Source organism: Elephantulus edwardii, unplaced genomic scaffold, assembly GCF_000299155.1.
Source record: "Elephantulus edwardii isolate Elephantulus edwardi_28Jun2011 unplaced genomic scaffold, EleEdw1.0 scaffold00188, whole genome shotgun sequence".
In the NCBI taxonomy this organism is placed as follows: Eukaryota; Metazoa; Chordata; class Mammalia; order Macroscelidea; family Macroscelididae; genus Elephantulus; species Elephantulus edwardii.
The window spans coordinates 947,492-962,630 of NW_006399938.1; the positions used below are offsets into that span (position 1 = coordinate 947,492).

Sequence of the window (15,139 nt, forward strand, 5' to 3'; positions counted from 1 at the left end):
TCAAAACCTCCTGGAGGGTCAGCTATGAGCAGGCTCTGATTCTACTTGATGACACATAACAACAGTGAAATTCCAAAATCAATCTCCATAATAGTCTATGTGTTTCCTGCTGCCAAAGGGGCCCTTTAGAGTAGTGAGAGAAGATATTCACCCTGAAACCCACAGTGTCCCTTTTCAGCAGGAAGTAGCTAAGAGAATATGCCATCCCCTTTTCCTTATGAATCAGGGTGAAGTCTCTCTCAGGGAGGAGTGATAGGGAATGGCAAAGGACACACTGACAAAGGAGATTAATCAGAACTGACTTTGACAAACACTGTGGCAATTGGACAATTAAAACAGACATTCGGATGGCGGGGGAAGAAGAAGAAACTCGGGAGGAGGGTAGAGAGAATGGTGCAGCAATGAAGGAATGAAAACCCCAAATCCCTGTAAATGTTCATTAAAACTAATAAAATTTAATAATAATAAAAAAATTAAAAAACAGTGGTAATCTAAATAGTATTTTGCTAGGAAATAAGAAGATCCTTGACATGAAACATCTTTACAGGTTATTTTTAATATGGACTTTTTGCTTGTTCTTGACCTTCACAGATACACCGAGGGGTTAAAGGATTTGTCCGAGATCATCAAGGTAATCCAATTGCCAATGCAACTATTTCTGTGGAAGGAATAGACCATGATATTACATCTGGTAGGTATTCTATCTCCGTTATCTGAAGAGTGTAGCATTACACGAAGTAATATAATAATTGTAACTTGTTATAATAACTGAAACTATTACAATATTCTAAACAAAAGCCATTAAATGTCTCATTTCTCCATACTTTTGTTCCCCTAGCTTCTGTTTAGTTACGTTTTACCTGTGGGAGGTCAGGGGGAGCTAAATTCATATTGCTGCTGCATTTGGAAATCAAGGTTCAGCAGATGGCGCCCTTTCCTTAGCGAGCTCACTCAGTAACTGTGAGATGGGGCCCTCCAGTGCAATTTGTTATTTTTCAGATGAAAAGGACTCAATCTATCTGTGCTCTGGTCTCATCTCTGAAAGTACTGACAAGCTGTGAATTAGTGGGCAGCCAGAGGGATCATCTGAAAGGAATAGGGAAAAGAAATGTACACTGTGTGTTTAAAAATTTCTCCTTGTAGTCATTTTACAAATAAAGATTTTTGTTTCATCAAAAAAAAAAAATTTCTCCTACATTTCTTTATTTAATCCAGGGGTGATTTAATAAATCCCTTTTTTATTCATAAAGAAGCTGAGGATAAGAGTAGTCAAATGACTCAAAACTGTACAGGATAGTACAAGATTGAGATACGATATTTATTATTTCTAGGCTTAGAATTCTATTTCCATTTTCCCTTTTGGCAATAATGACATAGTCTTTCACTTGCTAATTTATCTTTTCTTGTTTAAAAGAATATCTGTAACTATTTTACTTTCATGTAACTTTAACTTGTTAATATCATTTAAATATAGTAATATATTTTTACCCATAAACTGCACACATATTTTAGACAGTATAATGTTTCATTTATCACCCAAACTATATCTGTAGCTTGAATAAGTTTTCCTTAATGTCTGTCCTCCAACATACCATTTATTCATTCATTCAAACATATTTATTCTCAGCATACTAAGTGTAAGTAGACTTTCCCAACTAATATATAGAATCTGTGCCAACTACTACAGAACCTGATCCCTTTGTGATCATTGGGGTGGATGCTGAAGATCAAGCTCAGGCTTTGGTCCACTTTGGCCAGAAGGGACCTATATTTTTTGTGAGTGCTAATGTGCCATTGAAAAATTTTCTTGACAAAGAAACCTAAGGAGTGGACTTTGGGACACTTCTGCTTTCTTTAGGTCCAGGTGATAATGAGGAGCTTGCAGTGAGTCTAAGGTGGAAAGAAAATTAAGTACATTTACCTAGAAGTCAAATGAAAAGTGTATCAAAACCAAAGCAAAGCAAACAAAAAGTATCACATGAGGTGATGTTTATGAATCAGATTTCACAGTTTGGAGGGTGTTGATAAAATCTGTTCCAGTGGAGTGGTGGAAATTTGATTGGAATGGCACCAAGAGAGACATTAGAGAAAGACTTTTTATAAATCTTCCCAGAAATTTTGTGTTTAAGCAAATAAAAAGAGGCAATAGCTAGAGACAAATGTGGAGACTAATGGTAGTTTGGAAGACATGGTGACAGAAGACTATTTTTTCCCCCTGGACGTTTCTACATTTTTTACATCAATAGAGAAAACAGGAAAACATCAATGGAAAGTCAGAGGATGAAGGGAATATGCTGGAAGTATTAGAAACACGGAGAAAGGATTATTTTTCCACTACTCAAATTGTGATCCCTTCTCAGCAGTTTTAGCATTATTGTAGAATGGTTAGAATTCCAGACTCCAAGGCCTCACTCCAGATCAGAATCTGCATTTTACTAAGATCCTCACATGATTGCTGTACCCCTAAGTTTGAGAAGTACCAATAAAGGAAAAGGAGAGTGTGGGCGATCTAAGAAAATGTAGAAGGACCGCAAGGCAAGAACGATCACTTGTATGTGTGATGTTTACAGATTGGAGACAGATGAGCACAAATATATGTTATCTAGTCTAGACCTTTGCACCATAGGGGCAGGGATAGAATAGGACAAGGAGCTGGAAATTATCCAAGGTTCATTGATTTTACAACCTGAGGAGAGAAGCAAGTAAGTTGAAGGCCTTAGTGTCAGAGGGGTTATTATAGGGGCTGTGGTGGGCTATGGCAGAGCATCTATGCTATGGAGGAACTGTGGCTATGGGGAGGGTGAAAGAACATGAAACATAGCCCTGCTTTGCTTAAAAATTGTGTAGAGAACTTTCTGATTTTGTAGTTTATTAGAGGCAATCTAGACTAAAGTATTCTTCATCTGGAGAAATCTAAATTTCTGACTAGCACTTCAGGGAATCTGATGAAGTTATCTTTGGACCAAAAACTGTGAAGCACCAGTGTAGACATTCAGATTACTGTGTCTTGATCAGGCAAGATAGAGGGCAAGAAAGAAAATATCATGTCCAGATGTTCTGCCCTCACATATGTTTTGGACCAATATGTGTCTTTCCCCCTGCATTACTCCAGAATTTCATAGAAGAGCTGTTGTGTACCATTGAGTCAGAACTGACCCATAGATGATCTCCAGCGGGTTTTCAGAGGCAGATAATGTATAGGAGGAGACTGCCCATCTTTTCCCTCAGAGAAGCTGGTGGACTTGAATCATGTTCCTTAGGGATGGCAGTGCAGCTTCTTGCCACTAGACCATCAGACAAGCTAACACTAATAGCTGTAAAATAGCTAAAAAGGCTCCATAGAAAGAGCTTCATCCTATTTTTAATGACATTTCATCAAGTGTCATAAACACCTACTTTCAGAACTAACATCTCAACATGCTTAGGTTCCAAAGTCCAGGTTGTTATGCGAAAATTGACGTTATGCAATAGTGGTCACATCAGATCAATAAATGGAGGACAACTACTGTACGTTGAGAGTCATAACCGGACATGTAACCTTTACCATTACAGACAATGCTCCTCTCACATTGCACCTCAGTTTTCAATACTGCACAAAATAGTTCAATTGAGTTCTCACTATCCTTGTGTATACAACACGTTGGGTAATAAGATAGTTGATAAGTGAGAATTAAGTGTACTTTTAAAATAGGGTTCAAAGTAGTTGAACTGGGGTGTAATAAGTATTTCTTGAGTGGTGAAATTATGCGTTTCATGTATGTACTTTGTAATTATGTGCTCACTTTTCTTATAGCAAAGGATGGTGATTACTGGAGATTGCTTGTACCTGGAAACTATAAACTCACAGCCTCAGCTCCTGGCTATCTGGCAATAACAAAGAAAGTGGCCATTCCTTACAGCCCTGCCGTTGGGGTAGGTGATTATGACCATAACCAAGATTTAATAACACTTGTCAGACATCCAACATACTTTGTTATTGCTATTGTGGTTGTTAAAGTGGTGTTTCAGTTCTCTCAAGGTTAGCTGTAACTAGTTTAGTAGCCACAGTTCTCTGACCCTGCAAAGCTAGCATAGTCATTTGTTCTTTAATTAAGGAGTTCTAAGAATGGCTTACTGAAGATTCAACTATCTCTTATGTCCATTCCGTGAACTTGACTTTCCAGTGAAGAGGCAGGAATGAACTTATAAGATGAGACGACCCTTTGAAGCTTTAATTAGCTAACGCAATAAAGAAAGTAATAAACCACCCAGATCTACTATCTATTTTACTGAGCTAGACATTTTGGTTGGGGTGACCCTGGAGAAAAAAAAAACACACCCAAAACACACTTCCAAATGATAGTCTACAAAGATCCTATAGATCAAAGTTTAAACATCTCATTGACCCAATCTTTTGATGAATGGAACAAATCACCCTAGGGCTAACAGCACACTTCTGTTTTAGCGTCCACATAGACAATATGGTTTATGACCTCTATGATGATAGATCAGGGCATCCAAATGGTGCAGCAGCTATGAATGGTTCATTTGTTCAACAGTTAAAATCCTTTGTGATTTGAATTCAGACCAGAGTAATCCAAGTCAGTTTCTACACAGACTATGTTTCTCTCAGTACAAAAGGACAAGAGAAATGGAGCCAACTTAAAATGAGCTCTCTAGAAATAAATATATGATATTATCCTAATTTATCATATGAATCATAACTCTGCCCTAGAGCAGGACATGCTAATATGGCAGAGCCTGGAAATTGCATAAGACTTAAGTCTATATCCAGAGGTTCAACAACTCTTCCTAACAATGTTCCTAATTAATTTAACTGATCTCACTAATTGGCCTAATCCTGCTAACAGTAGCATTCCTAACACTAATCAAACGTAAAGTGCTTGAGTGTATACAATTATGCAGAGATCCTAACATCATGGGTCCCAAACAGCCTTTTCCAGCTAATCACAGATGCAATAAATGTATTTTAAAAATTTTTAAAATAATTTATTAATATTCTTTATTAAAGAATCCTTATGTCGAATTACATCTTCCATCCTCATATTTACTATTGCCCCAATTTTAGCTGTAACCTTAGCCTTAACAATATGAATCCTCTTACCCATGTCCTTCTACGTAATTAATATAAACCTAGGCCTAATATGGCATCAGGATTGGAGGAAGATTCATCAACAACTTGCGTTATGCAGACAACACAGCCTAACTTGCTGAAACCGAGGAGGGTCTGAAGCATTTGCTGCAGAGGATCAAGGACTGTGGTCTGCAATATGGATTGAAGATCAACATCAAGAAAAAGAAGATTCTCACCACTGGGCCAATTGGCAGCATCATGATAGTTGGAGAAGATATTGAGATTGTTAACAATTTCAGCTTACGCAGTTCCACAATCAACATTCTTGGCACTAGCAATTAGCAGATCAAATGGTGAATTCTATTAGGAAAATCTTCTGTCAGGGACCTCTCCATAATGCTGAAGGGCAAGGATGTCATTTTGGAGACTAAGGTGTGCAGGATGCAGGCCATGGTCTTTTCAATTACTTGCTATGCGAAAGAGCCGGACAATGACCAAGGATGACAGAAGAATTGATGACTTTAAGTTGTGGTGCTAGAAAAGAGTATTGAACATACCATGGACTGCCAAGAGAACTAACAAGTCTGTCCCGGAGAGAGTGAAACAATTGCCTACATAGGTTGAATAGCAGCTGTTATTACTTAGAACCCAGCAATAGCCCTGTTAAACGTAATAATCTACATCCTCCTCACCTTAACAATGTTTATTTTACTAATCAACTGATCCACTATTCTCCTCTCACTAGCTACAAACTGGAGTAAAAACCCAATCCAGGGTCCACTTATAATACTGACTCTGCTGACGACCCTCATGTCAATAGGAGGACCCCCACCATTCTTGAGCTTTTCTCTAAAATGATTATTCATCAAAGAAATAACAGAAAGCAACAGCCTAATTATACCATAAACAATTACTGTAATAGCTCTCCTACACATATATTTCTGAAGATAATTAGTTTACTCAGCATCACTCACTGAAGTCCCATCAACAAACAACACTGAACTAACATGACTTCTTAATAGATCATCACACCCTACCTCTCTCCACATTAACAATCCTATCAGCCTTTTCTTTCCACTCATTCTAGAATGCCTATTCTTTCAGTAGAGATATAGGTTATGCTAGACCAAGAGCCCTAAACCATCTCTGCTTCTAAGGACTGCAAAATCTAAACCCACATTTTCTTCAAGCTTCTTTCCTGCAAACTCTTAGTTAACAGCTAAATGCCACAAACAACTGGTTTCAAACTACTTCTCCCACCTTAGGAAAACAAAAAAAAAGTGGGAGAAGCCTCAGCAGAATTAAAGCTGCTTATTTGAATTTGCATTTTGATATGAAATTCACCACAAGGCTTGTGAAAGAGGGCACTACCCTCGTCTTTAGATTTATAGTCTAATGCCGTCTTGGATTAGTTTATGTATATTTATCAACTGCTTATTGTACTCAATTAATCATAAAGATATTATTAGCACACTGTACTTGGTATTTGGCACTTGAACTGGAAGGCTCAAGTTATTTGTCTGAAAATGTACATATTTAAGTGATTTGTATTTTAACTCTCATAACAACCTATGACATTACTGTACTAATTTAGCATATGTGAAAACAGAAGTGTATTAAACTTACATAATTTCCCCAGAGTTTCATTTCATGATTCATAACACTCAATGTAAAGAAATAAAGTGATGTATTACTTTGGACAGATATGCTGCGAAGACCTCTTGAAAGTGTTAAGAAGCAAAGATAACACTTTGAATACGTCTTTGGTACACTTAGCCCAAACCATAATATTTTCAATCACATCATGTACACGAGAAGACCTGACAATGCATAAGGTAGACTGAAACACAATTGATGCCTTTGAATGATAGTGTTCTTGAAGAATCTTGTATCATCAATTACTAGAAGAATGAAGAAATCTGTCTTAGATGAAATGTAGACAAGAATGTTCCTCAGAAGCAAGTATAACAAGACTTTGTCTTATGAACTTCTGGCATTTTATCAGGAGGGGCCAGTCCCAGAAGAAAGACAGCATGCTTGATAAAGTAGAGGGTCAGCAAAAAAGAGGGAGGCCCTAACTAAGTAAGGTGCATTCACACAGTGGTTGCGACAAGGGGTCAGACATAGTAACAACTTGAGGCTGGTAAAGGATTGTGTTGTACCTCATTTTGTTGTACATTTGAGTTGATATGGGTTGAAAACAACTTGATAGCAACAACAATTATTGGGAATAACACTGAGTGTGAAGTCCTAATGGTATAAGGGTTAAGTAATAGCTGCTAACTAAAGGGTCAGTGATCCAGCTTGTTGGCAAGGAAAAAACAGGTAACAGTGTGGTTTCATAAAAATTACCTCTTCACTGACGTCCAGTAAATTCAGACTCACAGTGACCCTCCTTTGGGTGTCTGAGGCAATAGATATTAATGAGAGCATATTAGTTATTTTTTCTCCTATGGATTTGAACCATCTTCCTTATAGTTATCAGCCCAACATAGAATACAGCACTAGAATTCCTTTCCTTGAGAACTTTATGAGGAGCTTCTACTTAGTTCTATGAATTAGATTGCTATGAATTGATATTGCCTTGATAGTAGAGGATTTACTTTTTCTGTGTTTCATTGACTATGTAAAAGCATTTGACTGTGTGGATCACAACAAACTGGCTGATTGGAATGGGAATCCCAGAACACTTGACTGTGCTTGTGCAAAACCTTTACTTGCACCAGGAGGCAGACATCAGAACAGAGCAAAGAAACACTGCATTGTCAAAAATTAGGAAATATGTGTGTCAGGGATGCATCCTATCTCCATACCTTTAAAATCTATATGTGGAACAGATCATCAGGGAGGCTGGGCTCTATGAAGAGGAATGTGGCATCATGATTGGAGGAAGACTCACTGACAACATGTTTTATGGGTATGACACAAATTTGCTTGCTGAAACTGAGGAGGACATAAGGCATTTGCTGCAGAAGGTCAAGGACTGTAGCCTTCAATATGGATTGAAACTCAACATCAGGAAAACAAGATCCTCACTATTGGACCAATTGGCACCATCATGATAGATGGATAAGGGATTGAAATTGCTAACAGCTTCAGCATGCTTGGCACCACAATCAACATTCTTGGTACCAGCATGAAGGAAATAAAAAGATGAATTACAATGGGAAAATCTACTGTCAAAGACTACTGCAGAGTACTGAAAAGCAAAGGTGTCAGGTTGAAAACTAAAGTGCGACTGATCCACGCCATGGCTTTTGCAGTTACTTACTATGCCTAAAAGAGCTGGGCAATGACTAAGCATTATAGGAGAAGAATCAATACCTTTGAGTTGTGGTGCTGGAGAAGAGTATTTGAATATACTATGAACTGCTAAGAGAAGAAACAGGTCTATCCTAGAGAGGGTAAAACCAGGCTGCTCCTTGGAGGCAAGGATTTTGAAACCGTATTTTGTCTGACATACTTTGGGCATGTTCCCAGGAGGGGCCAGTTCTTAGATAGGGACACCATGCTTGGAAGGGTGGGATGATAGCACAAGAGAGGAAGACATTGGATGGATGGATTGACTTAGTGACTTGGGTAATGGGGTTAGATATGTCAGAGACAAAGAAATTGGCTCAAGGTAAGCAGGGCTTGTAATTTTGGGGAGTAAATCTACCTAAAAACACAAAGGATCTATTCAAAGAAAACTACAAAAAAATTATTACAAGAAACAAAAAAATGGAAGAAAATACCATGCTCTTGGATAACTCAATATTGGGAAAATGACAATTCTACCAAAGGCAATGTACACATTTAATGCAATCCCGATACAAATACCAATTCCATTCTTCAACGAAATGGAAAAGATAATTTCCAATTTTATCTGAAATGGAAAGAGACCCTGAATAAGCAAAGAACTCCTTAAAAAGAGAAAGGTAGGAGGCATCTCACTCCCTGATTTCAAATCCTACTACACTGCCATAGTGGTCAAGACAGTGTGGTACTGATACAATGACAGACGCATAGATCAATGGAATAGAACTGATAAGATCAATGGAATAGAACTGATAACCCAGAAATCAGCCTATCTACCTATGGTCAGTTGATTTTTGACAAGGAGATGAAATCAATTAAGTGGGGAAGTGAAAGCCTCTTTAACAAATTATATTGGCAAAATTGGAAAACGATCTATAGAAAACTCAAGCAAGACCCACACCTTGCTCCATGCACAAAATCCAACTCAAAGTGGATCAAGGACCTAGGAGTAAAACCAAGGACTACAAACTTCATCAGAGAAAAGCTTGGAAGGACTCTAAAAGCCCTAATCCACAACATGAACAGTCTCCCAACCATCCTGGAAAACCTACAACCAGGAGAGAATAAAATAGATGAAAGGGACCTTCTAAGTATCAAATTCCTGTGCACATCAAAACTTCTCCAACAGTGTCAAAAGGAAAGACACATACTGGGAAAAATATTTGGTAATGACATACCTGATAAGGGACTTATATCTAGAATTTATAAAATACTCAAGCGCCACAAGATAAAGGTAAACAACCCAAGTGGAAAATGGGCACAGGTTATGAACAGACACTTCACCAAAGAAGACATTCAGATGACAAACAAACACATTAAGAAGTGTTCACAATCCCTAGCTCTAAGAAAGATGCAAATCAAAACAACAATGAGATATCATCTCATCCATGTAAGAATAGCAAAATTTAAGAGAACAGCAAACACCAAATACTGGCAAGGTTGTGGAGAAACTGGAACCTGTAGTCACTGTTGGTGGGAGTATAAAACTGTGCAACCGCTATGGAAGGCAGTATGGTGCTTTCTCAAAAAGTTGGAAATAGAAATACCATTTGACCCAGCAATTCCACTACTGGAAATAGAATTGCCAACCAAAGAGATATGTGTACACTTATGCTTTTCACAGTATCAAAGAGGTGGAAACAATCCAAGTGCCCATCAATAAACAAATGGATAGAGAAACTGTGGTATATTCACACAATGGAATACTATGCAGCACTGAAACAAGGAACTCATAATATACAAAATGGATCACCCTGGAGGACATTATGCAGAGTGAAATATCTCAATCACAGAAAGGCAAATACTGCATAATGCTACTGTTATAAAACAGGACTGACATGGGGTTTGGGGGAAACTAAGAAAAGAGGGGATAAATAATGTACACTGCATTGAAACAGATGAGGGAAAGACCTGTTTAAAAGGAATATGTGATTAGGCATTATTTGTATGACAACAGTCCAAAATAAGAGCTGCATGGCAAAGTGGACTGAGGGGGCCAGAGGCAAGAGGAAATTGTGATGAAATAATTTTTTTTCAAAGAGAAAGTGAACTGTGGGGTTAGGTAGAGAGGAAGATGTGCAACAATGTATGAATTGAAATCCAAGTTCCCTATAAAATTTTGTTAAAATATCAATTAAAAAAATAAAAAAAGATAAGCAGTGTTTAGAGCTGTTGTATATAGAGCTGCTATGAGTGCAGGCACCTTGACAGCATATAACAACAACAACAGCAAGGAAGTAAAGAAAATAATACTGAAAAGCACACAACATTTATGCACTGACCTTGATTTCAATATAAATGGGATTTATCTTTTTATCTGCAGCTGTGTACCATGCAGCTTATTCCACCTCACCGTGACCCTACAGGAAAGGGTAGGATTCCCCATAGGGTTGCCTAGGCTGTAACCTTTATGAGAACAGATTGTTGAGTATGGAACAACTGATGAGTTCAAACTTACTTGGTAAATATTCGAAGAAATGATGCCTACAAGTTAATTTTTGGCCTTAACCAATCACCAATCCCTTGTTAAGAACCTAATATAATCAAAACTATTTGCCACCTTGTTGTAATGCTGTACCTTGTGTATTGTGTTGCTGTGATGCTGAAAGCTTTATATCCATATTTCAAATACTGGCAAGGGTCACCAATGGTAGACAAGTTTCAGCAGAGCTTCCAGACGTAAACAAGACTAGATAAAAGGGTTTAGAGATCTGATTCTAAAATTATTGACCAGTGAAAACCTCATGAAGAGCAAAAGAATATTGTCCAAGATATTGCTAAAAGATAAACTCCTATGGGTGAAGGACACACACATACACACACACTACACTACACACACACACACACACACAACAATTAGGGAAGAATTGTCTCCACAAATTAGAGTTAACCTTCATGACATGAATGGAGTAAAGCTTTTGGGACCTTCCTTTGTTGATATGGCATATTGCCAAATGAGGAAAAAAGCTGCAAACATCTATTAGTAATTAGAACATGGAATATATGAAGTATGAATCTAGTAAAATTATAAGTTGTCCAGAATGAATTGGAATGCTTGAAGATCGATGTCCTTGCAATTAGTAAGCTGAAATGGACCGATTTGCTCATTTTAAATTGGACAATCATATGGTTAGTTTACTAAGGAGTAAAAAAAAAAAGCCTTGCAGAAAATGCACCACAGTTTTAACATGGCATTTGGTTTTGATTGTGATATGTGCATGAATTTATCTATGTATTAAAATCAGACATATTTAGGCAAATAATACTTGGCCAAAAGTAGCTTCAGAAACAGGTAATAAAGAGTTCAGCTGTTCTCATCTTTACCTTTTCTAGCATATGCTACACATGATAGTGAGTATAACCACATCCCTAAATACAGGAACTTAAAGGTCAAATAAAGGGCTTTCAGTCCCACCTGAAATTGGGGAATGGTTAATCTTGAAGATCTAGGCAATATTGACTTTAGTTTCGTAGGTACATAGCAAAAGGAACAGATGGGACACGGGGATGGCTGTGGCCAAATCTGACTTCTAAACATTTCATGAAGGGATATCGCCCTCATAATTGCATCCATAGCAGCAAATAGATTAGGTGCTTGGTCAGAAATACCACCCCCCAAGCTCCTGCACCTCTTTCTACCAATCATTTAGGTTTGATATTTGGTGATGGCTCACAGACTTTACTCACAGTTGTGATACCAACAGTGGAGTTTAAAAGGGAAATAGGTTAGGGAGTGGGAGAGGCAAAGAATATCTCAAAATACACATCCAGGTTTAGCCCAGCAGGCCCAAGCCAGATTAATAGCAAACCACAATTCCATAATTAGTAAAAGTCCTAGTTTCAGTTCAGCAGCACAAATCCAAAATATCTATCAAGATCTGCCTCAGAGCAGTTATAAACCACTTTCTCTTTCAGTCACCTTGCCACAGTGTCTCCACAGCAATTCCACAGTCTCTACAATATCTCCACCATCGTCATCATGAGGGTTTCGCTCTCGCCAGGGTCCCGCTCCATCTCAGTCTCACTGGATCTCACTCTCGCAGGGTCATCACTTTCACCTGGGTCTTGCACCAGACTCCCTCAAGTCGTGCTACTCAGTGTGAAAAGTTCTCCTTCATCCCAGTCCCACAGCTGTTTCTGATTTGCAAGAACATGTGTCTACACTTAAGGTAGCTGAATACCAGATGTGGCTAATGTAATGACTAGAAGAGGCAACTTTTAAGCTAACAACATGTATGTATTTTGAATACCCCTTTATGTGGGAGTATATGAATTTTCCACAAACATATTAAAGGTGAAAGATAGAAACAGGAGTTGAATTCCTTGGCCACTGATTTTATGATGGTTAGGAGATGTATGTAATTATATCAGTTTCTTCTAATAGATTTCAAGTTTCTGAAAAACAGACCCTTGTGTTTTAGAATCATGGAACTGGATGATTCTACATTCTTCTAGTTAATAGGTGACCATTTAAGATTGACCTACATAGTCACAAACAGAAAAAGAATTATGTCATGTCTTTTATGGAATAAACAATACTAGGACATAGAATTTTGTTTTAAGTAGTCTTACAAAGCTATTAAATCAGAGCATATTTCAATTATGGTGATTTTTATATTTTTTGTTCTGCAAGTATCTTTTTGTCTACTTCGGAGACTTTTTAGGGTCTACTTTAGTTTAGATGACTGAAATAAGCTTACTTTGGAAACGGTAAAAATTATCATTTCAGTTTTTACAACTACATATGAAATTTGATGACAGTGTTTTCTTGGTTTTGTTTGATTTAGGTTGATTTTGAACTGGAGTCATTTTCTGAAAGGAAAGAAGAAGAAAAGGAAGAATTGATGGAATGGTGGAAAATGATGTCAGAAACTTTAAATTTTTAGGAAGACTTCTAATTAACTTCTTTTACTATATCATATATAGCATATTATAACACAATATAGTAATTTTCTTTTAGACATTGTGCAGTTAATATTTAACATTGATTTATTTTTAATCATTAGCTATTACTAAACATTACTTCAAATATACTAACTAGACTTTTAGGTTAAAAAAATTAAGAACACTATCTATTTTGTTCTCTGATAGAACATTTGTTTTCCGAAATACATTGTGCAGAAGACTATAGAAAAGTTATAAGTGATCTTACTAGCTTGAACTTAAATGCAATATTCTGTGTGTTATTTAAAATGCAGAACTTTTTGAGTAATTCTAGCTTTTAAAACTTAGTGAAGTCCTTCTGATAGAAGTTGTGGCAATGTCACGTAACGAATACCATTGAGAAGGTCAATACATACGGCTTGAGGTTGTGAGCACTGTGTGTAAGACTTAAATAGTTCAGTATAAACTGTCATATGTTTTCTTGTGCTGACTGGCTATATAAGCATGAGTTGTTAATACATTTTTGATGAGAAGAAAATGTAAATGTTTACCAAGGAGCTTTTGAAGGAATGGGACTCAATGTCTTACTTGTACAAATAGAGACAATGCAGTTATATTATTCACCTTGTTAATACTACTTCAAAGTTTAGTGTTTCCTCTTGGTTGTTAATTGGCTCAGAAATGCATTCAAAATGAATAAAGTTTAAAAAACATCTTTATGTTGTATGGTTTAATTATCTATTATTTTTGGTCTAAAATTGAGTTATCATGATGAATTCTCTTACTAGTAACTTTCATTTTTCCAGCCTCTGCATTTTAAAATTAAATGCTAGGTAGTCTGCAGACTCTGTGCATACCATGATAGAGAAGAGATTATAATTCCATGTACATTGTGGACCACCTGTAGTTACAGACTTCAAGCAAATATATGTACAAATTAATATGTGACTATGCATTATGATGAAAGCAATAGTAACAGGAGACAATACATGCTGAAGGAAAGAATGTCAGACAACTAACTTAAGATGGGATGAAATAGGTGACAAATGGCCTCTTAATGAATCATAGTATAAGCCTAGACCTAAAATATGAAGAGACTTAAGTGATTCGGAGTAACTTAGTGTCAATAAGTGTGTTTGGGTTAAAAACCTGAGAAATTACACACAATTATTCCAAGACTCAGACTGACAGGAGCTCTGCTGTCTTCTATTGTAGTCACCAAGATTAAATGGGAAAAGATATGGAGAAACACAGAGATGATATTTTAATGAACTAGATGTGAAAGTGGTACACTTTTTTACTTTTTATTTTTATTTTCTTATTTCAGTGGTTGACAAACCTTGATGAGGGATTGATTGTGGATGTTGAGTGAAACATAGTAGTCAAAGATGATGTTATATTGGGCACATGCCATGTTCACTATCAGAAAGAGTAGATTAGAATGTTAAGTTTGAGATACCTATGCTTGTGTTGAGTACATGGTTTGATGTTCTGTGACTAAAGTTCAAAAACAAAGTCATGGGCTGAAGCTAGATATTTACATACAAATGGCAGAGGTTAGCCACATACATTTTCCCTCCATAAAAATTGGTGTTCTTTTGACAATGACAGGGGCACAACAACTTAGAAGAAGTATAATATGGAAATGTCTGAAGAAAACTTACAGTAGTATCATTCTTGTATGGCTGGCATTTCAAGCTGCTGTTGTTGTTGTTGTCATCATCATTTTGTATATCATCAAGCCAGAATCAACCCATAGCTGACCCTCCAGAGTATCCTTTGAGGCAATAATTACACAGAAGGAGATTGTTCATCTTTCTTCCATGGAGCAGCTGGTGGATTCAAACCATGTACCTTTGTGCTGGCAGTGTTATTCTTACCACT

The 15,139-nt window shown here is 37.0% G+C and overlaps 1 protein-coding gene across 1 annotated transcript in view; it reads left to right on the forward strand.

Moving 5' to 3' along the window:
- The window catches only part of CPE (carboxypeptidase E), a 175,781-nt gene extending 161,815 nt beyond the window's left edge, over positions 1-13,966 (forward strand). Inside the window, exons 7-9 of the mRNA XM_006896657.1 lie at positions 592-691; positions 3,794-3,912; positions 13,159-13,966. Coding sequence (XP_006896719.1) covers positions 592-691; positions 3,794-3,912; positions 13,159-13,257 — 318 coding nt within the window. The 3' untranslated portion in view covers positions 13,258-13,966. The remainder of the gene's footprint in view (positions 1-591; positions 692-3,793; positions 3,913-13,158) is intronic.
- Positions 13,967-15,139: the final 1,173 nt, after the last annotated feature.